This window comes from Equus asinus, chromosome 5 (assembly GCF_041296235.1).
Source record: "Equus asinus isolate D_3611 breed Donkey chromosome 5, EquAss-T2T_v2, whole genome shotgun sequence".
Taxonomy (NCBI): Eukaryota; Metazoa; Chordata; class Mammalia; order Perissodactyla; family Equidae; genus Equus; species Equus asinus.
Window position 1 is genome coordinate 41,434,851 of NC_091794.1, and position 27,011 is coordinate 41,461,861.

The 27,011-nt window shown below is 43.5% G+C and overlaps 1 protein-coding gene across 1 annotated transcript in view; it reads right to left on the reverse strand.

Annotated features, from left to right (window-relative positions):
* Window positions 1-24,528, reverse strand: part of USP13 (ubiquitin specific peptidase 13) — a 107,450-nt gene extending 82,922 nt beyond the window's left edge. The window contains exons 1-2 of the mRNA XM_014838347.3: window positions 24,202-24,528; window positions 434-559 (exon numbers count right to left, since the gene is read on the reverse strand). Coding sequence (XP_014693833.1) covers window positions 434-559; window positions 24,202-24,369 — 294 coding nt within the window. The 5' untranslated portion in view covers window positions 24,370-24,528. The remainder of the gene's footprint in view (window positions 1-433; window positions 560-24,201) is intronic.
* Between the last annotated feature and the right edge of the window lie 2,483 nt (window positions 24,529-27,011).

The following is a 27,011-nucleotide window of genomic DNA, read 5'->3' on the forward strand; positions in this document are numbered from 1 at the left end:
CACAGCCATGGTTACTTCTGGGGAGGGAGAGAAACAAAAGAGACTTGAACTTCCAAGGAAATTCTTTGGCTAAAAAAAGAAAATCTGAAGCAAAAATATCCAAATATTTTTTATTTCTGATTTTTGGATCCACTAGTGTTTCTGGCAGTATTTTGCATACTTTTCTGTATTTTTTTACTTAATTTTTTTTTCAATCAGTCAACTCCTGCCTTTTAATTCCAATCAGAAGTCTAGAGGATGAGAAATATAAAACTGGTTAAGATAACGTTTGGGGAAATCTATGCATTTCTGCAAACAGTGCTATTTTTGTTCACCATCATCAAAGCGAATCAGAAGTTATGTGTGCACAAAAGAATCTCCACGTGATAAACCACACTAAGACAATGTTACAGGAAAGATATCAAGGCCAGTTCTCAAAAAGTGTTTATCTCACCTCTCGTACATGTCTCTTCAGGTGCATGTACACACTCTGTCCAGTTTTTCGAAAATGTCTTTCAACATGTTCCCTTCCAAAAGCCAAAAATGTATTCATGCATACATAGAGTCCACCTTCAGAATTCTAGAAGAAAGAGACAGGTTACAACATTAGCCAATGACACCTAACCAAGTCGTCTAGATGTAGAAAGAGGGAAGGGGCAGGAAGGCAAAGGATGAAGACAAAGCCTGGTAAAAGGCCACCTGGATGTCACAGCCATCTGCAATGCCCCTCCAAGGGCTCCACAGCCACCCACAGCAGAAGCTCCCTCCCCAACCCTGTGTTCCAGTTGCTCCCGGACAGCTGAGCATGGTCTCTCCCAGGCAGGCGAGATCCTCAGAGGCCCTGGGAAATAAACATGTTTGTCTGACTCTCCCAACTGGGGTGAGGATGACAAGAAACAGAAGAAAGTTGGTAAGTGATCCAACTACTATCACTGCAATGGTTTGTCCTCGTTCCTCCTCATTCGTCAGTGCAAGTCTCCAGGAACATAAAGTTTTGGCAGGACAGAGTTCTTCAAATACATTGTTCCCTTCCTTTGGTGATACATTATATTTGATGGTATCCATTAATAAATTATAACAATTGAATACACAAATAATAACTTAATAAGTAAATAATAAAGGGAGTCTCATAATAATCATAGCTGCACATTATTGCATGCCTGACACATGTTGGGACTTTATGTATATTATTTCTAATCCTAACAATACTGCAAGCTGCTAAGTATTATTTCCATTTTACAGCTCTAAAAAGAAGCTACGGATAAGTCACTTGCCCAAGTTCACACAGCTTGGAAGTGTCAGAGTTAAATTTTAGTCTATTTCTCTTTTTATCCCATTACGCCACATTTCAAATATTATTTCATTATAGACATACTGCTAAAATGAATAGTCAAGGATATTGTTCACATTTTAGATACTTCATTCTCTATCCCAATTTCAACTCTCCTTTTCTCTCACTTTGCTTAACATAGCTTCCCTGTAAATTTAGCCTATAAACCTAGCTCTCCTTTCCTCCATGGAAATAGATTTTTATTAAGCTCCTGTTAGTCTCACCCCTCCAAATGATTAAAAAAAATGTTAAGTACCTGTCAAAATTGCCAACAAACATCTATCAAAATTTCTTACACTGCATTTAGTAAATCACATATTACAATATCAAAACAAACACTGATGCTCATTATAAATACATGAAAAAATAATTTTTAAAGTTCCAAGAACTCAAGATCGTTTATTAAAAATTATTTCTAATAACAAAGTTCTCCAACATTGTTTCTGTGGTTTATACGCCAGACATAAAGGAGTCTTGTCACAACGAGACCATTATAACAACATTAGTTCAATTACGTGGCTATTATTGTAGTATCTGCATTGCAATAAGGCAAGAAAAAGAAAAAAGGTGTGAAGATCACAAAAAAAGAAGTAAAATGGTCTCGATTTGCTGATGACATTATAGTCTATATGGAAAATCCTACGAATCTACAAACTACTAAAAATAACAACTAGCAGAACTAATAAGTGAATTTGGCAAGCTCATGGGATACAGGTTAAAAGACAAAAAGCAATTTCAATTTTATACACTGACAACAAAACAGTTGCAAATGAAATTTTTAAAACTTGACTGTAAAATAGCATCCAAAAAACTCACAATTACAGTATATAGCTTGTGCTTCTCGATAACTTTTTTCCCTTTAAATGAGATCACTTGAATAAAATTAGAGAAGTTCTTCAACTAGAAGCAACACATTATATTCACTTGATCACTAGATTAAGTAAATATCTTCAAAAGATTTTTTTAAGTTATTTTGCATGGTTATCACCCTTATGAAAAACAATATTGCATGATGATATTGTATTATAATGGCCATTCAATAAGCCCATTAAATTGAGCACCACATATGTCAATAAGAAAAATAACACTTCCATTCTCTTTCTATAAAACGCAGTGCAATCAAAAAGAATTCAAACCAGAAGATATACTGGGGAAAATACGAGATTTGTAACCAGAGGTTCTGAACTACCATGAAGTAGCTCTGTGGCCTACGGCAGGTTTTCATACAGGTCTCCGAGCTTCAGTATTTTCCTCTGTAAACATGGCTGTAGCGATAATTCCCACCTCACAGGGTTTTGCGAAGTTCAAAGGGAATGAAACACATTCTGTGCTGTAAAGCATTACATAACTGTTGGTTTTTTGTGTTTTTTTTTTGAGGAAGATTAGCCCTGAGCTAACTGCTGCCAATTCTCCTCTTTCTGCTGAGACTGGCCCTGAGCTAATATCCGTGCCCATCTTCCTCTACTTTATATGTGGGACGCCTACCACAGCACGGCGTGCCCAGCGGTGCCACGTCCGCACCTGGGATCCGAACCCCGGGCCGCTGAAGCGGAACATGCGCACTTAACCACTGCGCCACCAGGTCGGCCCCGGTAACTATTTATTATGAGCTAAAAGTTTTGTGTGATGTATCTCCTATTATTTCAATTATTTTATAATTTGGGAAAACACACAGAAGGAAGAAAAAAGCGACTCTGACAGTCACATAGGGTGGGGGTAACAAATATTAATCGGTCAGAAAAATATATTAGACAACTAGCAGGAGAACCAAAAAATTAACAAGTAGAAGAAGAAAAATGGTCAAGTACAGCATTTTTCTGAATAAAAATATAGCATAGCTGGGGCTGGCCCCGTGGCCGAGGGGTTAAGTTCGTGCGCTCTGCTGCTGGCGGCCCAGTGTTTCGTTGGTTCGAATCCTGGGCGCGGACATGGCACTGCTCATCAAACCACGCTGAGGCAGCGTCCCATACGCCACAACTAGAAGGATCCACAACGAAGAATATACAACTATGTACCCAGGGGCTTTGGGGAGAAAAAGGAAAAAATAAAATCTTAAAATATATATATATATAGCATAGCTATATAATGCGAGGGTTTATAAAGTAATGTCTAGATAATCATAAAATCTTTGCTAATTTCATTGCCAAGAGTTTCTGACTTATTAGGGTATTTGATAAAAATTGAATACACCAAATATTCACTCTCGGTTTCTGGAGGCCCTTGATACGGTCAGAAAGTCCATAATCAGAGAGAAAAATGCTTCGGCACTCACAGAGGAATGGACCCACAGAGGGAAGGATTCTATTGCAACATCCATGGGCATCTTCCATCCAACACACAAGCTGCTCTCTCAAGCAGCACATGCCCCTCTACTAGTAGCTCTGAGATAGAGGCGCTGCCCAGGGGACTTGCCAGTAGTTTTAAAAATTCAAGACACACTGAGACAGAAAACCCTTTAAAAGCTACTCCATATAGAACAAACACCCCAGTCTAATGAGAGACGCTTTCTTCCCTCTTGCCTTTTAATGTCTAAATATTGGTCCTATAAGACACTTTCTTTCACATACAAAGTCAATACTCCAGGTCACGTGCTCTGAACAGCTTCTTTCACTAATGATGACAGGTGTTTGCTGATAAATATCCCTCAATTCCTCTATAGCACAGAGAATAATTTATAGCCTGGGATCCAAGCTAAGTTAATTGACTCTTAGGAGTTTTTGAACCCTCAACCTCCTCCTCTTTCATTAACCAGCCACACCCCCAACTAAGACCAATGCCTTGGAAAGCAACGTAAAGCATTTGCCTTCATATGACCAAAAGTGCAGCCAAGAAATCAGGCAGGAGAGAGATCTGAACCAATTGACAGTGAAATGCAACTGGAAGAATAAGAGAGTAGAGTACAAACTAATACTTCTTTCAAATAATGGTGGTAGAGGTGCTTTATTAAACTATTCTTAGGCTACAAATGAAATTCGTATGTATTGAACTAAATTTTTAAAAATAAATGGTAGCATAAGAATGGAGATTCCAAAAATATATTTGTATTATGAAAATTGCTTAATATATGTCAAACCACAAGAAATACAAAAATAGGGGAAAGAATCACTAATAAAAGTTACTGGGACAGCTAGACATCAGCACAGAAGAAAATTAACCTAGAGCCACATCTGGTGCCAAACACTGCAATGAGATCCAAGAGATGAGCACCTAAAAGCCAGACAAGAACAGAATAACATATTTACTGCACTTGTGAAGGGGAAAATAATTTCTGGTCAAGAAACTAAAAGATATCATCAGAGATGGTGTAGTTGAGTATAAAAATGTAAACACTAAAGAACATGGTTTGTACCCCAAAATGTAATGAGACAAATAGAAAACCAACAAAAGAGAATGGGGAAAGATGTAAAGTACAATGAATAAAAGTTCATATTCAAACTATGTAAAAATTGATAAAATTTTTGATAAAATTGATTAAAAAATTCTTAAAATTGATTAAAAAAATAAGATGTCAAAATTCAAGTTCAACTTGATTAAGTGGGGTTTTTTTCTGCTTTTTCTCCCCAAATCCCCCCAGTACATAGTTGTATATATTTTAGTTGTGGGTCCTTCTAGTTGTGGCATGTGGGATGCCGCCTCAGCATGGCTTGATGAGTAGTGCCATGTCCGTGCCCAGGATGCGAACCAGTGAAATCCTGGGCCGCCACAGCGGAGTGTGCGAACTTAACCACTCAGCCACCGGGCCGGCCCCCTAAGTGTTTTTTTTTTAAGATTGTTTAGTTTTAACTGTGAGAAAATATTAAAATCGAATCAGCACATCCTCATTACCTCCTGAAGCAAGCATATTAAAACAATCTCAAGGCAAGTTATGCCTACTAACTAGCAAAAAGTATTAAAATTACACAGCCTGAAGCCACAGACAAAACCTGTATATCTACTCCCACAATATAGACTGGTCCCCTCTTTCCAGAGAGCAATAAAACCGTGACCCTTTGACACAGTATTTCTCCTTTGGGTACAGACTTCAGGAACCCAAAAGAAAGAGAAAAAAATCCCTAATTTGTACAAAAATATTCACAGGTGCACTATTTATAACAGGAAAAAGTAGCAATGACCCCAAATAGAGGAGCTAAGAACCTGTGCATATATACACAACAAAATACTATAACATTGTTTATAATGACAAATTTATGAATTGGGTGTAATAGAAAGTATAGAAAATGTGTATAGAATTGTGTATAATGGACACAGGAAAGTAAAGTTCATGAAAAAAGAACACACACTGATGACAAGGAGGAAAGGAAAGAGGAGAAGGGAAGGCTGGAAATTGACGAAGACCTGAAATGAAACTGGATGTGATAAATGGTTTTATATTTATTTAAGTTCTTGACTGTGGGGCCCCCAGCCTCACCTCCCATTACCTTCTAGAGTGGTGTTTCTCAGACTACTGTCAGGAAGCACCAGGTTGTTTGGTTTTGGTTTTGGTTTCGTTTCGTTCCTGTTCATTAAGGTAAGATTGGTGGTCCCACTGTACCTGACTCGTTCTCAGATCCCGCCAGATGTGAACTCACTCCCACATGTAAGACCCACAGAACCCAAAAGGGTCTATATCCTGTTCAAACAAACTAATGCACTGCTCACACTCTCAGATGTGGCTGCAATGTCGAGTTGCCACAGAAATTTCTAAACGCTTGCACTCCACATTTGGACTTATCCCTTGGCACCAGCCGGCTGACCACACTTGGAGTAGCACTGGTCTACAGCCAGGTGAGCTGCCCAATTCTAAGAGTGTCTCACTGTCAGGAAAGCGTCACTTCAAGGAACTTCAGGGCCACCAGGTGAGGCCTCAAGCTTTCAGAGCAGCAGACATCAGAACTGGCTACACACGTCAACGCCTGCACAACTGCAGATGCTTCCCAGGTCCCACACCTGTTCACTCATCCACCCCACCTGCCCCTGCCCATGACCAATCCCCCCATCTCCCTGTCATCCCCCTGTGCTGACAGGTCTTAACCTCAAATCTGCTTTCACTTCACAACTGTTAGCATCCTGCTCACTGCAATCTGTAGCCTCCTTTCATTTGGGGCCACTACACTCAGAAGCTTGATCATGCATTTGCTCCTTGAGGGCAGGAAAAATGTGCCACAATCATTACTGAATTCCAAAAATAGTACCAGGTACACAGCACTTGAATTGAACAAACATTTATGGAATGAATGTTAAATTTTGTGCAGCTATTTGTCATTCAGTTGCACAGTTTAGTCCGTCTCTCAAACTGGTCCTCAGTGCCCTTCTGATCTGGATTTAAAACACTTCATAGTACAGGCTCCATTTCAAGTCTTTGGCATAGCTAAACAAAGGGGATCATCAAAAGAATGGCCATGCATAGAAAACAGTCAGAGGCACTAGCAGGATTACTAGCTTTTCAGGTTTGTTTGGCTAAAGTCACACTCTTAGCAGCCTGGACACTTGAATTTCCCGGCCCCAGCTCTCCTGTCTTCTGTACCCAAGCCCGTCTCACAGAGATTTCTCCAGGACAGCAGCTGCCATCTCCACAGCCCCTTCCCGCCTTGCATCCTATCTGCCTCCTACTTTCAGAAGCCACCCAGCCCAGAATAGCCAATGTGCTTCTCTGCATATTCTTAGCTAAATAAGATCCTAATTATCATTTTCAAAATGTACTGAAGAGAAACTTGACCATGATGCAAGACTTAATTAAGAAACCTGAAATCACAAGGAAGTCAAGAAATACCCCTCAGGGCTTCTCTAATAGGCTCTATAATGATTCCCTTGACAACTTCTCCCACCCCACAATCAAGTTGTAAGAGAGAGGAGCAGCATTAGCAATCCACGCATTGTTTCAACCCACTTCTTCAATGCATTTCAATATAGATATGATATTGCCATAGACACTCATTTACTACTTTACATTGTATTACCCTACGAACTATTCAGAAGTAACATAAAGGACAAAGTCACCTTTTTTTTATACTGTGTGGAATTTAAAAGAATATTAAAACAGTAGCAAATCTAAAGGTCAAGGTTACAACATGTTTCAAAGTAGCAAGGGAAGAGCCATTTTAAATAAAAATACACCACACTGTCAATCAGTAGGTGTTCAGAGAACTTTGTTTATGATTGCATGTTCTTGGAGACCAGCCTCCGCTGGAGGACAGGAAGGGAGAGCGAGCACATGTGCGCAACACACTCAGGAAACAGTCACTACGTAACACTTGTTTTTATAACTACAGAACAGTGTGGAAAACAAGCGGTCATTGCCGCAAAGAGAAACATGATGTAGGTAGAGGGAGTCACAACAAATCCACGTCCAGGACAAATTACTTACTAACACCTCGGGAAGACTCTGACTCACGCACTCGTGCAAAAAAGGAGACAAAAGGGACAAGAACATGGTATTTTCTAGAACACCGACTATTAAAAAAGAAGGAGAAAGAGAAAAGAAATTAACTAAATTAGTTGGTTGTAATAGTGAAAGGAAATAACCTGAATGCCCATGAACAGCTGTGTTTAGTAATTTATGGAAGCTCCATGAAACGTGACACTCTTCAGCCATTTAACATTGACTTGTGATGAGTATTTACTGATAGGAAAAGCTGTACATGGTATTTCTGAGTAAGGAAAGCAGGTAGCAAAACACTGCGTATGATGTCATAATATACAAGACATATTCACACTGCATGGCATAGGCATGTGTTATTAGGGTTATTAGGTTATTAGGGAGATAACGTGGGATTTCTTTTTTTCACGTTGTCTTACGGCATTTTCTAATTTTTCTTCAGGAACATGGATTCATATTTTAATAATAAAACAATAAAATTTTTCTTAACTGAATGTATTTAAAACCAAATATCTGCATACGGAATAGAATAAGCAGTCATTCAAATGTTCCCTTTCCTTAGGCTTTTGAAACCCAACCTGATAGCTTTAAGGGGCTGTATATTCTCGCTACTCAAAGTAAAAGTGTGGTCTGAAATAACTAAGAGGTTATCTCAAAATGTGTAGCTAAGTAAATTTGGGAACATACAAGTAAAAGAGGTAATGACGAGTGTAATCTCAGGGAGGCAGAGGAGAATGTGTTTACAACTGAGAAAAATGACACTGATGGAGGACACTGTACCCCCGTTGGATGCCATCCAAGTTTACAGAAGGAGGGATGGTCTGTGTGGAGTGTGGAAAAGAAGCTATGAAAGCAAATGAGGCTGTGATGTCTTCTCCAAGGGCATGAGAAGTGGATGGGGGTGTCGGCCAGGAGGAGTTTATTCAGCGGAGAGAGAAAGGTCGGTGCCCTAATGACTTACATCCTAGTATGAAGAGACAGAAAGTAACCAAGAAAGAGATACAGAAGACAATTCCCAGCAGTAATAAGAGTGACAGAGGAGCCAGAGGGTGGAGACAAGAGGGCTGGGGTCTCTAACAGCTGGAGGGTGCAGTGGGGGGCCATGGGGGGCTCTCTGGAAGGGTGAGATCTCAAGGACGAAGGGCCAGGCAAGCAAAGTGGGAAGAGCACCCTAGGTCAATGGAAGAGCATGTACAAAGGCCCTGGCTACATCCTCAAAGAAAAGAAAGAAAGTCAGGGTGCTGGAGTCGAGTGAGAGGGAGGAGGGGTCTGCAGAGGCCAGCAGAGTAGGCCTCGTGGGCATGAGAAGAACTGGAGTTCACCCTAAGTGGGATGCAAAGCCACTGCAGGGTTTTAAATTGAGAAGTTCCGGAATCTGATCTACATTTTTAAAAATCACTCTGGCTACTGGGAGAGAATATGGGGAGGGGCTCAAGAGAACACTTGGTTATGAGGCTATTGTATAATCTGGACTCACACTGTCTCATATAGTAGCCGCTAGCAACATGTGAATACTTACATCCAAATTAATTTAAATTAGGTTAAATTGAAAATTCAGTTTCTCAGTCGCACTGGCCACATTTCAAGTGCTCAACAGCCACTTGTGACGAGAGGTTACCATACTGGACAGTGCAGATACAGAACAATTCCATCATCAGAGAAAGTTCTTTTAGGCAGCACTTGTCGAAACAAGGCAAGATGGTGGTTTAGCCTGGGGGAGGCGGCAGGAGGAACGGGTAAGAGGACTCACAGCGGAGATGGGGAAACTCGGGCAGCGTCAGGATCTAATTTTAGGAAAGAGCCCATCAGCATAGAGGACGGATTAGATGTAGAAGTGTGTGGAAAAGGCAGAATCCAAGACAACTCCTAACTGTTTTGACTCATTACTTTGTAAGACTACCCACCTCTCTCCGCTCAGCTCTTGCTTTCGTCAAGCAACCACCTGCCTATTAATTCAGCCTCTTGGGTACCTTCCTATCTGAATGATAGATATGAATATTCCAATGACCAGAGCCCAGATCCCCAGAACATTCTGTCTTCTAGAGCAAAACAAACAGATAACAGTTTTAAAATGCAAAAATTAAGTACATGCAGATGGGAAACAAATGTGCAATAAGAAAATAAAACAAGGTTCCAGATCAAGCGCAGGAAGCACACAACCCACAGAAAGGGGAAAAACCATGGAGAAGAGTATTATCAAAAAAAATAGGCTGGATAGCAAGAAGAGACTCAAACAGTTCACCAGTAGAACAGAACTACCAGAATACAATATGTGCAAAATCCAAAAACTCGGTTTCAACAGCAGATCCACTGAAATAAATTTGTCCATATACACCAAGTAGAAAAAAACAAATACACTTTAATCCCGAGAGGGTAGGCCTCCCTTCTAAACACTGATAAATCATGTTTGTGGCCATGAAATGTTAAGAAAAAATAGAAATGTTAACGCAGCAATGATTCTTCCAGCCTGCTCCAATATTGACATTTCCCTCTCTGCAGAAGACTCTGTGTCAGGGTGGCACAGCCTGGTCCCAGACAGCTAAAGGCAGGGTCCGAACAGCTAGGTTTGGACATGCTATAAATTTACCATTCCCCTGAGGGGTCACTTATTAACTTTGTTCCTAAGTATAAAACCAAATCCTTGCTCTGGGTATTGGAGGCAGCGAGGACACTGTCACCCAAACAGCTGGGGACGTGTTTGGGCAGAGCATGAGGAACAGCTACTAACGATGCTCACAAGACAGATGGGTTAAATAAAAGCCATCAGAGGATGAAGACACTGAGGTGAGCATCCTTAGCAGTGCTAAATGGGAGCTGTAATCCATCTAAATCATTCTCAGCTTACATCTAAAAAAAGAAAATGTGAAACCACCTGGTCAAAGGTAAAAACCTTTTATAGTCATTTCTCATTATTTTTAAAAAGAGATGGCTTTAGGGGCCGGCCTGGTAGTTAAGTTTGCACACTTGGTTTCAGCAGCCAGGTTCGCGGGTTCAGATCCCAGGCATGGACCCACACACCGCTCATCAAGCCATGCTGTGGCAGGCGTCCCACATACAAAATAGAGGAAGATGGGCACAGATGTTAGCTCAGTGGCAATCTTCCTCACCAAAAAAAAAAGAGAGAGTGAGAGATGGCTTTCTTCAGGATGCATTTCTCCTGATAAACTATATTAAACATGAGTATTAGGTTTCCAGGCTAACCCATAAAAGCCCATCCCTGTGAGCTGAATTTGAGTATGAATAATAGCCCTGAACAGAGAGCCACCAAGGAGGCCAGCAAACACTCACGCCCAAGGCTTTCGCTGTGAGTCAGAGCCTTGTGCACAATGACCAAGCAGAGATGGCTCTCTTTGGCAACCCCCAAAACCCTATAAATCCCATTTCATCTTCTTCTCAGAGGGATCCCTCCCACTAAACCCCACTAAGAGGTGGATAGCAATAAGTCACATTTAAGAGGCAGCTGTGATAACAACAACCCTGCAGGGTAGGTACTACAGAGGGGAAACCAAGGCTCAGAGAGATTCAGTGACATTAAGGCACTTGCTGAAGTCATACTGCTCCTAAGTAGTGGGGGAGAGGGGGTTGAACCCAGGCCAGCCTGGCCCCCGACACACTGCCTGGTGCGACTGAGAAGCAGATGTCGTTTTGGTGGCAGACGCTAGGTGGGCGGCTGTCGGCAAGCACACGCCATCACAGGGGCTTGGGGAAAAGAGCAATTCCTTCTTTGTTTTCAAGGCTGTTTCATTCCAGGAAAGCAGAAGAGGCAGGCAAGGGAGAGCCACCCTGCTCATTCAAGCAGCCTGCGCCAGGTGCTCTGCCAGGCTTTCCTGCAGGGGAAGAAAGAGGCTTCTGCAGGTCGCACCAGCTCCCCAAACTTGAAACATCAGCAGGAGTCCTTGGAAGGTGGCTGCTCCAGGCTGAGCGCTCCCTGACAAAAGCAGTAGCAAGACCCACGGCGCTGGGCTCCGAGACACTGGTGAAGTAGCTGCAGGACCCTTATCAACTTCTATCCAGCCACTAAACTGGATCTGTCAGTGGTCCCCCTCTACTGGTGGCGCCTGGAGAGACAGCCCACGCAAACTGAGGCTCCTTCCAAAGCCTCAATGCAAGGAGACTGAATGGCAGAACCTGCCCAAGTGGCATGCCCAAAGGAGCACTTCAGCAGTTGTACCCAAAGGATGCAGCATGTGAATTACTCTCACCTGCCCCCTTCCCACTCTTCACCTTCAGGCTTGTATGTTCTCTTTCTTCATGGCCAGTCAATACACTGATCCCACTAACAGACCACCAAGCCCATTTCTAAGAACTGCTGGGGACAGAGACATCTATGTCCAGGTCACCACCTTAGAGCCATACCCAAAGAATTAACCAGGACAAAAAAAGCAACACCTGGTTAGATTAAAGGAAAGTTTTCATAATTGCAACTCACTTGACAAGAGCCCTCAGCCTCTTGGCCAATCACCCATGTAGGTTAATATGGGGCAGATTCACTGTAGAGTGATCTTATTTTATAAAACAGTAAAAGGCTGCATGTGTTCCATCTATAACTCTTCATGCAACAAGCTCATCTGTTCCAATTTCTAACTCCTGGAGGAAATGCTGCCCAAAACTCCTGTCAGAGTTTCTCTGAAACTTGAGCCAATCGGTGGGAGGGCAGGAAGCATGTGCTAGTTGCTGCTCCCTCCACCACTTGGGGGAAAAGATCCCAGGAGCAAAGGGGTGGGACCCTGGAAGGGCAACTCACAAATCCAGTTTTCTAAACTAGGGACTGCCAGACTCTGCAATTCAAACCCTGACTCCATTCTAAGCTCCATTCGGTCCCCAATTTTCCCAGTGGACACACAGTACTTGCATTGACCATCTCACCTTCATCACTTATGTCCTTCATACACTCCATCTCCCAGGCCACTAGCCTCGAAGTCATCTTTAACTCCTCCCACTCCTTCATCCACAGCATATTCTGTCGCTAAACTGGGCCATATCTTTCATCAAAGTCTCTATTGGGTTTATTCTTACCACTCCGCCATTTCTATTCCCACTGTCATCACCCTAATGAAAGCATCCTCCCTCCAACAGTACAAGAGACTCCTAGTTGAATTCCTATTGAGGGTCTCCCCACCTCCCAATCTGTTACTCCTCATTCCACTTCCAGAACAGCCACACCAAAGAACACTGTCCTCATGCTGTTCCCTTGCTCCTACCTGGCCAGCCCATCGGTCTAACTTTATCAAGAGCAACCTCCCTTATAACCCAGAGAGGACTCAGCCTTGCTTTCCAATCTCCCCAGTAATTCTCTCCTCCATAAGACAGTTAACTCTCTCACATACATGCCAAGCTTGGTCCCTCCTCCATGCCTTTGTCCCCTCCTCCTCCAAAACACCACCTCTTCATATCCCATCCAGATGTCCAGGCCAGTAACTCTTCGAGATTTTATTGATGATTCCTATGCCTGAAATCTTCATTCACACATTATAAGTGTCACATTGTTGAAAACTAAAATATCCTATAAGTCCTTCAGGGTCTAACCTCATGACACATGAGGGCTTAAGTCCCATCTCTGTCATGTACCAGTCTGTGAACAAGCTACCTAACTTCCCTGACTCTCAGTTTCCTCTTCTGTAAAACAGGGCAACAATAGTAATTATAACTTACAAGCCAATTACTACTGGAGTTAAACGAGATGATGTATATAAGAGTACCCAGTACAGTGTTTGACTCACAACAGACACTCAAAATTGGCACTCACACTCCTGTATAGTAGAAAGATCCATGTCACACTCTTCTTTCCTGTGGTCTTATTTCCCTCCTAAATACTCACACCCTCCCTACCCCCTACAGCACCTAGCGTAGTGCTGGGTGCAGAGTAGGCTCTAAATAAGTATTAATACTTGCTAATTAATACTAAACAAAATGTTTTATTTCTAATCTTATCACAGGAAGTATATACCATTCTGCACCTCAAGCAACATCTCTAGCCTGGAGGCATGTTCAGATTCATTAAATTCTTGTGATTATTGCATTGTCCTGCTGTTCCAGCCTTAAAAATAGGGGCTCTTGCTCACATCTCCCCTGTGCCTGGGGACAAGGGAAGTCCTGGGCGGATCACCCATAATATTGCACCTAAGAGGCAGCACAGAGGCCTGGGCCACAGACCAGCCCTCTTGTCATCTCTCTGAAGGGCACCACATGTGATCGCTTCCACCAAGACGCCTGGGGCATCTAGAACCACAACATGTAAAACACTCAGCAAGTACCCAAGGCACATTTCCCCTGCTTTTCAAGGGTCAAGATTACGGTTTCTCAGACAATATGATAAAATTTTAAAAAGGCATTAGTTATTTTTAATAACATTTTTTATTGCAAAATATATGCTCACGATTTTTAGAAAACAGAAAAGAAGCAGCCTTGCTAGCACAGGTTCACAAACAGCACAGTTTTCAGTCCTCTACTCTTTCCCCTTTACTTCTCTAAGACCTCAGCTATTCTGCGTCTTTAACAATCAGCAGCCCAACCACAAAAGAGATGTACAAAGAGCTTTGACAGCAAAGGAAAATAAGTGTCTAACTCAGCTTGGAGGGCATGAGGAAGGCCTCACAGAGAACACCTGAGCTGGTTTTTAAGGATCAGTGGGGTTTGCCCAGCGGGGTGAGGGCTGGGGAGAAGAGGCATTCCAGGCCAAGGGAAGAGCATGGGCCACACGTGGAGGGGTGAATGCATGGAGCATCTGAAGAACACAAGGTCCTTTGGGCCAAAGAGAATGTAAGCAGAGAGCAGGTGCTAAGTGACAACACTGGCAAGGAAAGTTGGATCAACATGGTAAATTGATTTGACATGCTCTGTTAGAAAAGTCTGAATGGTGCTGTTGAAAATGTCAAGGCAGGGAAATGACATGATAAGACCCATGTTTTAGAAAACCAACTGAGAGTGCAATATGACAGAATGGAAGGGAGGCAAAGTGGTCCGTTAAGAGGCTTCTGCAAGAGTCTAGGCAAGAGAGGATGAGGGCCTGAGCTTTGGCGGTGGAGAAGGAGAGAGGAGGCTATGCTGAAACCTGGTCACTAATGAGGTGTGACATAAAAGAGAGGGAGATACACCCATGTTCATAGCAGCATCATTCACAACAGCCAAAAGGTAGAAGACACCCAAGCATCCATCAACAGATGAATGGATAAACAAAATGTGGTATACACACACAACGGAATATCACTCAGCTTCAAAAGGGAAGGAAATTCTGACACATACCAAAACATGGATAAACCTTGAAAATATTATGGTAAGTAGAATAAAAGTCAGAAAAGGATAGATATTATATGATCTCACTTATACAACATTACAAGGCACCTATAGCAGTTAAATTTGTAGAGACAGAAAGTAGAATGGTGGTTGCCAGGGGTAGGAGGATGGAGGAACAAGGAGTTACTGTTTAACAGGGATAGAGTTTCATTTTCCAGGGTGAAAAGAGTTCCAGAGATGGATAGTCGTGATGGTTGCACAACGTGAATGGACATAATACCACTGCACTGTATACGTAAAAATGGTTAAGACGGTAAACTTGTTATGTGTGTTTTCCACAATTTTTTAAAAAGAAAGAGAGGGAGAGGGAGGCAGAGCGGATGATATATGACATCTCCCAGCCTGGGGCACTAAATGAATGGTAGCTCCTTTAACTGAGCTCCAGTCCACAGGAAGAAGAATGCAGAGGAGTGAAAAGAGAATTCGGAGTTGCACAGACGTCCAGATTCAATATGAGCTGAGAACACAAACTTTCCCAAAAAGGCTCCCTGACAGGATCCGCATCGTCTTTCCCATTTCAAAACTCTAAAAATGATACAACTTTAACAGTAATTAACTTCTGCCAAAAAGAGACAGCAAGTGACTTTCTGATTATTAGTTTGGAAGAGTAAGACTCTAGGGTACACAGGGCAGATGACACACATACATCAACTTCACTCCTTTCTAAAATCCAAATAAAAGAATAGTGAAGGGATGTTTTTAAAACCTAAACCACAGCAACAAAATCTGAAAACTGGACCACAGATATATAAGTGCAAAAAAGATTAAGACAGGCTGACAATGCTGAATCCTAGGCCTGCAGCAGGGAAACCCAAGACCCAAACTGATTTACACCCCAAAATTTCCAAAAGACTCCAGAACTGGCAACTCCAGGTAACTCTGGAAGTTGGGGTGAAATAAGGGCTAACATAAGGAAGAAGGGTTAAAAATCAGCTTAGGTAGCAGTCAGAGCCCCAGATCCATCCTCTACTCGAAGTGGTCCCTCCCACACCAGCAAACTACTGGAGATTTATTCTCTAAAGCAGGTAAAAACGAAGGACTCAGGTCTGTGGGAGAATGGGCTCAGTTAAGAATAGGTGTACCAGCCTGAATACATGGGCGCTTAGAGAGGTATACATAATGTATGTGTATCAGTCCAGGTTTGGTCAGAAAATACAAACTATTCTAGGTATTTCATGCAGAAAGGGATTTAATACAGGAAATTATAGGCTTACAAAATCATGGGAAGAGCTGCGAGAACCAAGGGGAGAGAAACCACCACTCACGTTCAGGAAATCAGGAGGCATAAGCACCACAAAAAACTGTACAGATGATCTCAGCTCCCCCACGACTGAGGTGGCTTTGAGTCCCACAAGGACCCTCAGAAGCTGCCAGGAAAATTGCACATCTGCCATGTGCATAGCTGCAATAGCAATAGTGGCTTCCCCTCTTCTGAATCTCTCACTGGCAGAATCAAAATCAGAATCCTGCCTTCAAAGCATTCTGGGAAGCGTAGTGCCCAGGTTTCCAATCCCTGCAACATGGAAGAAGGCCTAGCAAAACAGGGACAGGGCTGAGAACCAGAAGACAACATCCAGCTGGTACCCAGTATCCAGATGCTAACACCACCCTTGTCCTCTTCTCGCGCTCTGCTCCCTGAGTACTGGCAGATAGGCCTTCACTTTCCAGGCAAGACGTGACAACAGTCTCCTAAACCGAGGCCAAAGGAAAAACATGAAGATGCTAAAATTTAAGGTTCCCCCAAGAAACAGCCAGAGCAGATCACCCTACAGTGAAGCTCACAGTCGAGAGAATAAAGAATTCTCACCTCTGAAAAAAACCAACAATTCCCAGCCCGAGTAGCTGCAATTTTGTTCAAAAGGAGTCAAATTCTCTAAATTTTAATTTGCTTCAAAAAGAATCTACATGCTACAGACGACACCTATGGTCGAGCTAAAATTAATAACCAATTATTCAATTACCACAAATGTGAACCCACAAAAGCCACAATGCAGGTAGGGTATGTCACTGGAGTAACAAGTTGTACTTTTCTTGCCTAACTTCTGGAACTTTGGTTTTCCAAGTATGGCCTGAGAACCCTGGGATGCCCCAAGACCCTTCAAGTGACCTGCAAGGTCAAAACTACTTTCATAAGACTTAGCCGCCTTTTTCACTCCCTATCTCTCATGAGCTGATAGTGGCATTTTTCAGAGTCTACATGACATCTGATGACATCACTCTAATAGCTAATGGAATGGAAGCTGTTTTAAATTTTTCTCAGTCTTAACTTCTAACATGGTAAATATCAGTAGACAGAAACCACACAAAAGCTCTTTGGGGTCCTCAAAAACATTTAAGAGTATAAAGGGGCCAAAAAGCTTGAGAACCAGTGCTATCAAACAACTTTTTAGTTGCTTTTGGAAGGGTATTTTCGATCTGTGAAACTAATTAGACTTAAAGTTAACACCTTAGAAGAGAAAAAAAATCCTTAAGTTCCTAAATTTTGCTTTACTATCTTATATCTGTTTATCCATTAAGAGGAGGATTTTTCCACATATATTCTAAATTAAATTATTCTTTCCCCTACAAGTAAGCACCATGATGGCAAGTCTCATTGCCTGAAAGGCAGCTTTCAGAGCACAACAAAAAAAAGTACAGCTTCTACAGGGACTCAAACAGATACTTGTACACCATTAATCACAGCAGCCTCATTCACCACAGCCAAAAAGTGGAAACAATCCAAATGTCCATCAACAGATGAATGGATAAACAAAATGTGGTATACATACAAGGGAATATTATTCAGCCACAGAAAGGAAATTCTACTACATACTACACCATGAACATTGAAGATACGCTAAGTGAAATAAGCCAGACACAAAAACACAAATACTGTGTGATCCCACTTACATATCCCACCTATACGAGGTACCTAGAACAGGCAAAATTCATAGAGACAGAAAATAGAACGGGGGTTACAGAGGCTGGCAGAGGGGGAGAATGGAGAGTCATTGCTTAACGGGTACTGAGTTTAGTTTGGGGTGATGAAAAAGTTCTGGAGATGGATGGTGGTGATGGTTGCACGAAAATGCGAATGTACTTTCGGGTTGAACTGTACAATTAAAATGGTTAAAACGGTATAAATAAAAAACAAAAAGCACAGATTCTAGAGCCAGACAACCTGGATTCAAATCTCAGCTCCTGCACTTATTATCTGTGTCACCTTTGTGCTTCAGTTTCCTCATCTGCAAAATGGTAATAATATACACCATAAGGTTGTTGTGAGGATTAAATGAGGTAATATCTGAATAAATACATGCTTAGAACGATGCCTAGAACCTAGTAAGCACCCTGTCACTGGGTCTCAAACTATGGCACATGTCAGAATCACTTGGAGAGCTTATTCAAACACAGATTGCTAGAGTCCAAGACCCCATCCCCTGCCCCCAGCTGTCTGCTTCAGTGGGTCTGGAATGGGACCCAAGAATTTGCATTTCTAACAGGTTCCCAGGACATGCTGGTGCTGCTGGTGCCGGAAGCACACATTGAGAACCACTGATCTCTGTAAACGTTAGCTGTCATTATTATTATTAGCAATATCTAAGACAGTACCAAGCAGATCCATAAATACTTTTAGAAGGAAGGACAGAAAGACAGACGAGTAAAGGAAAAACACTCCTGTGTTTCTACTCTACTCACAGAATGCTTTACTTCTGGTCACCAAATGTGTGGGGGTTTTCCCACACCAAAGCAATTCTCCAACCCTCCAGACACCAACTGAGCATCCCACAATTTAACTCAATTCTGACACTATCTACCTGGAGTTGACATCGGATCCCACAGGTTAAGGGCTCTGTCCCATAAGACTGCCTCCTCTTTTGCCCCTACTTCAGATGCCAATCGCAAGTCCAGGTTGCCACCTCTCCTTCAGAACTAGCTATAAATTGGAGGTTCCCACAACCTACTCTTGAGGTTCAATTCATTTGCTAAAGTAACCACAGAACTCAGGAAAACAATTTGCTTACCAGATTACCAGTTTATTACCAAAGATGTTAAAGGATACCAGTGAACAACCAGAAGAAGAGATACATAGGGCAAGGTCTGGGGAAAAGAGCATGGACTCCCATGTCCCCTCTGAGCACGCCCACCCTCCCAGCGCCCCCCAAACCCCACAGTTCAGGGATTTTTATGAAGTCTTCATCAGATAGGCAAATCATTGGCCATTTTTGATTAAGTCAATCTCCGGCGCCTCTCCGGAGGGGCTACTGAAAGTTCCAACCCTCTAATCACATGGTTGGTCACCCTGGCAACCAGCCCATCATTAGGGGTTTTCCAAAAGTCACCCTATTAACACGAACTCAGGTGTGGCTGAAAGGGGCTTGTTATGAATAACAAAAGACACCTTCGTGGCTCTTATCACTTAGGAAACGTCAAGAGTTTTAGGAGTTCTGTGCCAGGAATAGGAACAAAGTCCAAAGAAATATTCCTTATCATAAATTACAATATTACAGAAGGATTTACCGAGCCCATAATATGAAGTTTCCCTACAAGCAGATGATCTCAAAGCCTCTCCCATGGACATCCAGACCAGCCAGTACCATGAGGCCCCCGTCCACCAGTTTTGCAGACTTCCAGAAAGGCAGAGAACCAACAGTGATATCTTAATATCACCAAGAGACCTCAGAGCTTCAGAGAATGGGGAAAAAAAGCTTCTTTTTACAAAATAGTGCTGATGCTGGAAGGGAAGAAGAGGTGTGGGGGACATGCTCATGCTGGTTTCACATCCTCTCGGGCCACCTCTTGGGTGTGTGCAGCTGCTTGCCACAGAAATGCGCCTGACATCCTGGCCTCACTGCACCGGGGTCTCGCTCTTCTCAGCTGCTGCTGGTCTCAGGGAGCCTGAGGGGAGTCTGCTCAGCCTCTCTGGCACAAATACAAACCTGGAAGAGTGAGGGCGTTTCACCCCTGGAGCACCCTTGACCAACGGGCCATGGGAGCCAGTGGATAAATACTCTTCTATTGTGTGTCCCGGGTGGACGATGCTGAGGTGCATTCAACAGTTCCTCAGAGAGTCCCCGACCAGAATGAGCACCAGTGGCCAAGGGTGGTAGCCAGCTCAATCAATCACTTTTGGATTGGCTTTCCTTCCTTCTCTTTGTCACTATTCCCTTGGATGTTCTTCCACTTCTGTTCCCTGGGATACCTTTCCAAAATAAACTGCCTGTGCCAAAGCCTTTGTCTCAGTCTTTCAATTGACCTCAACTCAGACCAGGCATAAAATAAGCTCTCCACCCTCAGACAGGTGGGCAGGAGGCATAATAAACACAAGAGTGGCCCAGCGCCTCTCCGTACCTCATGCTTCGTACAAGGCTCCACATCTAGTAGCTGTTTAAAACTACCAGTTAAATGGGTCAAAGAAAATGAAATGATGGCAAACTATGGAAGACAGACTATAACTAACTGCTGTGTTGTATGACACAGACTCTAAGTAATGAAGGCTTCAGAGAAAAGGATGAAGTCTGAAGCAGAAAGGGAAGGCTGAGAAATGGACCTAAAAGATGATCAAGACAGGAAGGTGGTCATGGAAAAGGAAATGAGTCTTACATGTTAAAGACCCAGAGACTGGAATCTCCAGAGCTGGTAATCTAGAAATGGAGGAGAAGGGGGACAAGGTACATTCAGATGAAGGAGAGGTTCCACAACCAAGGAAATGAGAGTGCGTTTTACATGGTGGTCCATGAAGGCTTGTGAGCAGAAGTGTGAACCAAGATAATTTCTCTACTTAACCTCACCTAACTTTCTACAAAACCCCTGAACAACCAAACACTCGGGCTTACAACCCGTGATTGACTCTTTATCTCTTTCTTTTCATCCTATAGCAGTTTCTAATTGGCCAGGCATATTATACACATGAATTTATTTAATCCACAAAACAAATCCATGAGGTAGGTTTTATTACTGTCCCCTCTTTACAGATGGAGAAACTGGGGCACAGAGAAGTTACAGAGCTGGGTGACAGAGCCAGGATTCAAACCCTGCAGGCTGGCTGATTCTTTCACGGTTGTCCCGCACAATCAATGAAGTCACCACATTCTACATGATAATCCCACATGATTCCTTTCCCAATGTTTCCCATATGTTGTATCCCTACCATTTTCAGATCCTGTGACCCCATGCAATTCATACATTTCCTAGACATTCATTGAGTTCCTGGTTTGTATACCAGATGCCGGGCCCGCTGCTGGGGACACAAAGACACAAAGTCTCCTCTCTCCAGGAAGGTCACATTACAGACCTTGCAAGATGAAGTCATGGAGAGATGAACCTACAGGTCAAGATGGGGAGGTGATCCTGGGATGAAACCAAATTGGTAGCTGAAAAAACAAATTTTCACTCCTCCTAGAACAACTGTTCTGGGCACCTGCTATGTGCTAAGCCCTAGAAGGTGGGAAGGAAGGAAGGAGAGGGACACTGAAATGAGTTTGCATGTTGTCCCACTAATACTCACACTCACAAAGGTGAGGAATAGCAAAGGTGTTCAGTTCATGCCCTGGACACGGTAGATACATAATAAAAATGTATCAACCCAGTCTTCCTCTCACACCACTGCAAATCACATTACTTCCAGTAGCTTTGCATAAATGATCATATAAAATCAAGATCCTCTTCTAGGTATTCAAGGACCCCATCTTCTACTCTCTACTTGGTTCTCACCTCCCTTATTGGTAAACCAATCTCTTGCTTCCAAATACATTACAAGCCAGTAAGAAGAAAATATTCACACTTTATGTATTTGCACATGTGATTTACCTTGCCTGGAATGCTGGTCTCCTTTATTTCTATCCATCTTTATCTATGACCTTTTCAAAAGTATCCAGAGCAAGGATGACTACTTTTTTTTTCTTTAGGAAGATTAGCCCTGAGCTAACATCTGCTGCCAATCCTCCTCTTCCTGCTGAGGAAGACTGACCCTGAGCTAACATCCGTGCCCATCTTCCTCTACTTTATATGTGGGATGCCCACCACAGCATGGCGTGCCAAGCGGTGCCTCATCCACACCTGGGATCCAAACTGGCGAACCCTGGGCAGCCAAAGCAGAACATGCGAACTTAACCACTGCGCCACCAGGCTGGCCCCAAGGATGACTACTTTTTGCACTCAAATGGTTTGGGTTTTGGTCTTTTCTCTACCACAGTCCTATAGCATTTATGGATTACAGACTCTGATGTAATCACACCAAAGGATTTTGCTCTGTATGGTTCTTACAGCCATGCATGTAAGAGTTGGCACACAGAAGGTGCTCAAGAACCTTGCTGGATTCATGAAGTGTTAAGTAAGTGCCACAGGGAAAGATCTGACATTACCATGCAGTGCTTTAATATAACTTGTTATAAAATCTTCTTTCTCTTCCTCCCCTGAAACATAGATAATGAAACACTGATTCATCTGCCTTGTAATCAACCCCAGTCTCCCTCAAGGAACTCCTATAGGATGAACGAAATCATCATTTTGCACTGGACAAGTTGCTTCTAGAATAGTATTTGGCACACAATAAGCTCACAATAACTGTGGAAGCGAATTAAAATAATCAGCTTTTTTTCACACCTGCTATCCACTATATAGTGTGGTAAAGATTTCCGATAACAAAGTTTGTAAGAAGAATTTGAAGAGCAACCCAGATCAAACACAGAAAAAGTCATTTTACCCACTTTACATGGTGCGCTGTTCAGAAAGACTTAAGCCACTTTCTTCTTACTGGAGTTCATAATCTGTCAGTTGCTCAAGTTAGGACCATCATCCTTTGCCACCTTTGAGAGCTATTAGTGGAAACCTGCCCAACATTGGACACAAAATCTGAAAAGGGCATTTTCAAATACTTTGTGAACAACAGGATTTAAGGGCACTGCTGACAGTCACTTTAAGTAGTGTGATCACAATACGCTAAGTATTAAATACAACCACTTCATTCCATTCTATATAGACCTTTGTGAAGAAAAAAAATAAGTAACGAACAAATAAGTGAGATTTTTATCCCCTAAACGATCTAGAATTAACATTTTAAAATGTCACGGAGAGGATACTAATTCTGGGACTCCAACGTATTCCAAACAAAAATGTTTTGAAGTCAGCCAAAATCAACCCACAAGATAATAAAGAATAGTTTGGAAAATTTCCCGCTCATTTAGGGTTTCTTTTTCCCTCCAACAATACTCTACATAATACGAATAAAATGTGTCAGGCTATTGTCGTGAAACCTGCCTCAGTCCTCCCAGTGCCTGAACCTCGCGGTTGCATTGAGGTCTGCCCGGTGACACATGAGATCTAAAGTGGGTGGATAAAAATAACCTGGTCCTCCAAAAGACATGATAAACGCCAGACAGCTGAGTCACTTTGAAGCCCATTTTGACTCTTGAAAGGGACAATCACCCTCCTTCTCTTCTCACACATACACATACAACCTGGTGAAAACCACCGCCAACCGCTGGGTGGAAGGAAGGGATGGGTCTTCCCCTCCGGTCTCTGAGGTCACGACTCGCAATTTGGAACTTTTAATAATCCATACCAGTGCATTTCAGTCCAAGTGACTCATTTAGAGGAGAAAGGAGGAAGGGTTAAGAAAATCATAATAGAAAACCAGGAGACCCCCTATTTCTGCTGCCCGAGTAGAGGAACTTGAAGGTTTCTTCTGACATGCTGATAGAGAGGAGTGAGGAGAAATAGAAAGTGGAAGAATAAAAGCTCAGAGAGGAAATCAGAACTGTCCAGGAGTGGGAATCCCTGGGCGAAGCAAATGGTCCCAGAAAGAGCAGGGCTGTGTGCGTTTCGGGGGAATCCATCCCGTCCACATACCCGCCCTCCGCTCGCGCCCCCGGAAGGACGCAAACCATCTGCAACGTGCAGTTAAGATCAGGGAACTCTTCGATTCGATCTTTCAAACCGTGGCGGGGCTGTGGGCAGGCTGCTGGGAATGGGGCCCTGTCAGCCCAGGAAAGCTGGCCGAGCAAACCCCCCTGGCGACCCGGTCTTCGGCTGCTGCAGCCTTGGGGAACGCCGCGCCGGGCACCCGGGAGCCACTCGCGAAGTGCTCGCCGAACTGCAGTGCCCCTGAGCCAACTCCGCCGCCGGAGGAGGAGGTCCCCGGCTGCCACTGCGCATCTTCTCCCCAGCTTCGTGCGCCGCCGAGTTCCGCGGCTCCCGGCCGCCACAGGCCGCCGGCACCGCGACCCTCCCCCGAGCCGCCGGGCGCGCCCCGAGCCTCACTTACGGGGGAGTCGTAGGAGAAGGCGCACTCGCTCTTGTAGACCCGGTCCCCGGACCTGGGCACGCGGATCGTGGGCATGTGGGGCACAAGCAGCTCGCCGATGTCTCCTGCAGCCATCTTCCTGCTGCTGCTGCCGCCCGGCATGCCGAACAGGGCGCCCCGGCGCTGCATGGCCGCGGCGCGCACCGGAGCCGAGCCGAGCCGAGCCGAGCCGGAGCGCTGGGGCTGCCCGCGGCGGCGGCGGGCTGCGCGGCGACGGGAGCCGGGCCGGGCCGGGCGGGGAGAGCGGGCCGCGGGGCGGGAGCGGACACCCGGGCCTGGGGCGGGCGGGCGCGGGCGGGGGGACGCTGCTATTTTTAATCCAATGGCGAATCGCCGGCCCAGCTGCAGCGTCAGGCGGGGCGCTGGGGAGCGCCAGCCGCAGCGCGCCGGGGAGGGGGCGCTGGCGAGGGGCCCTGCGCCGGGCCGGGCTCGGCGGCGGGGGACGGAGGGCGAGCCCGCCGAGGGCGGCTCCGGGGGCGGGAGGCGCGAGCGGGCAGGCTGCGGGGCCACCACCACGGTGTCTTCGATCCTCGATCGCCAGGTTGCGAAGGGGCGACTCCGATGCGGCCAACACAAAGAGCAGGACTGGGGGTTTTAAACACCAAACATAAGTGCGGGGTCTTCCCCTGATTGGGTAGGTGTGGGTGGGACTCGAGGCGCTTATCTGGAACCTACTCTCAGGCCCAAATCTAAATTTGCGCTTTGCACTTCGGTGTTAGCCTTACCAAGCCTTCTTCCTCACTTTTGACATCTAAAGCTCATTTTAAAAGAGAATAGAATAGGATCCAGCGCGGATAGACGTATGTTTTTGCGATAATACAGATTTTTCTTACGTATGGGGAGGAGGGTAGTCAAGATATTTTTCAGGTCAGGGGGAAGCTTTATTTTTTTCTCTGTCTTTGGATCGTCTTCTGCGAGATTCGAGGTCTCCGTATCGAACATCCAATAGCCTGATTTGGGATCTTACGTGCAGGCATACATATTCCTGTCTTGCACATCCAGTTCCTCAAAATAAATAATGAATGGGGTTGGGTTGGGGGGTGAATAATTTGCGAACAGAGCATGCCTCACAGCATGCTATTTCTCCAAAAAACTCTTCAAACACGGATTCAATTCCATTGAGGTTCCCTGACTACAGCCAAGGTAAAGGGCAGGGTACCCAGTGTTCCCTGCCAGTTAATGAAACGCAGACATAGCAAGAAATAGTGAATCAAAATGCTGATTTCCGTAAGCCTTTCCCAAGTCAAATAATCCTTAAATTCTTTTTTTACCTCCATTATTTCTCCGTTATTCTCCTTGATTTTTCAGCCGTGCGAGTCTGCTAGGGAGAAAGGAGAGGTACCTGGCGTTCGATGTGAAGTAGGCAGGGGAGCCCTCTGCTTGCTCTTCTAACTTGCCATACCCTCAAGCAAGGCTCATGCACACTGCACAGTCCTGTAACTCACAATTTCCTAATGCTGCCTGATGAAAGTGGAGAAGAGGAAGCACAAAGCAAAAAATTACATGGTATTGCTATCCCCATCAACGGGCAGACACTCTCAAGGAGTTTTTGCTTTTCACTTATTCTCACCAGCTCATCACCTTCTAGTAGTATCTGTACCTGTTTCAGGTTTGTGGTTGAAGCTTGCTTGTCCAATTACAGAGAAAAACTTGATTCAAACACATTCAAAACTTACAATTTAAAATGTCTTTGGATTAGGTGCAGATTAAAGCGAGACGCTGTTTCCCATCCTTCAGACTGATTAAGATATGTGTTGGCCTGGGTTTGGGAATCAGCTTGCATGCATTGTTGGTGGGAATAAAAACAGTAAACCTCTTTGAAAGGAGATTTTACAATACTGACCATAATTTTATGTGCTTCTGCTGTTTTGTGTAAGGATATTTGTTGGAACATTGTTTATAGTAACAAAAGACTGGGAACAGCCTAATGATCTATCCGTAGGAAGTGGTTAAAATATAGTGCCATTGAAAAGAATGAAGCGCTTTGTATATGCTGATGTGGAACAATCTCCAAATCACATTACTAGATGAAAAAAGAAGTACAAATCAGTGCGCAAAAGCAAGGAATACGTGCAAGGCACTCCGCACGTCCTGTACAGCATGGTCCTTCCTTCCAGTTGGTTGTACCTGTGGGAAATATTTTATTTGTATCTAGCGAAAGGCAACATTATATATGCATATATTTTTGTGTGTATGTATATATTTGTTTGGCCATAGGATGTCTCCAGAAGAATACGCAAGAAACTACTGACATTCAGGCTCTGTGGGGAAGAACACAAAGCCTGAGATTCCTTACTCTTTACTACAACTTACTACCACTCTCTATCTTTCTATACCACTTAGTTTTATCATATGCAAATATTGCTTTAAAAAATCATTAAAACTCAATTGTAAACACTCTAAGTTCAATAACCAGTTAATATTAGTATGTTAGCTTCACATACTTCCAATACTATTGCAACTGGGCAAAAATAAATATGCATTTTGACAAGGCTGGAAAGACATATAAAATTTAAATAGCTATGTTTAGTTTTTGATTATAGGATTTTGTTTCTATTTGCAAAATACCTTCAACAATGTTGCATTTGTTTTATAATATGAAAATGTATTGAGACAAAAAGTTAGTAAGAGAAACTTCACTGAATTAAGACAATATCTTAATTGTGCCATTGTAGGAAAAAAATTCTGGTTCAATTATTGGAACTTTTTAAGTTAATTTTGCAAATTCTATGTATGAATTTATAACTGGACTGTTTTACTATTGGGCCAGT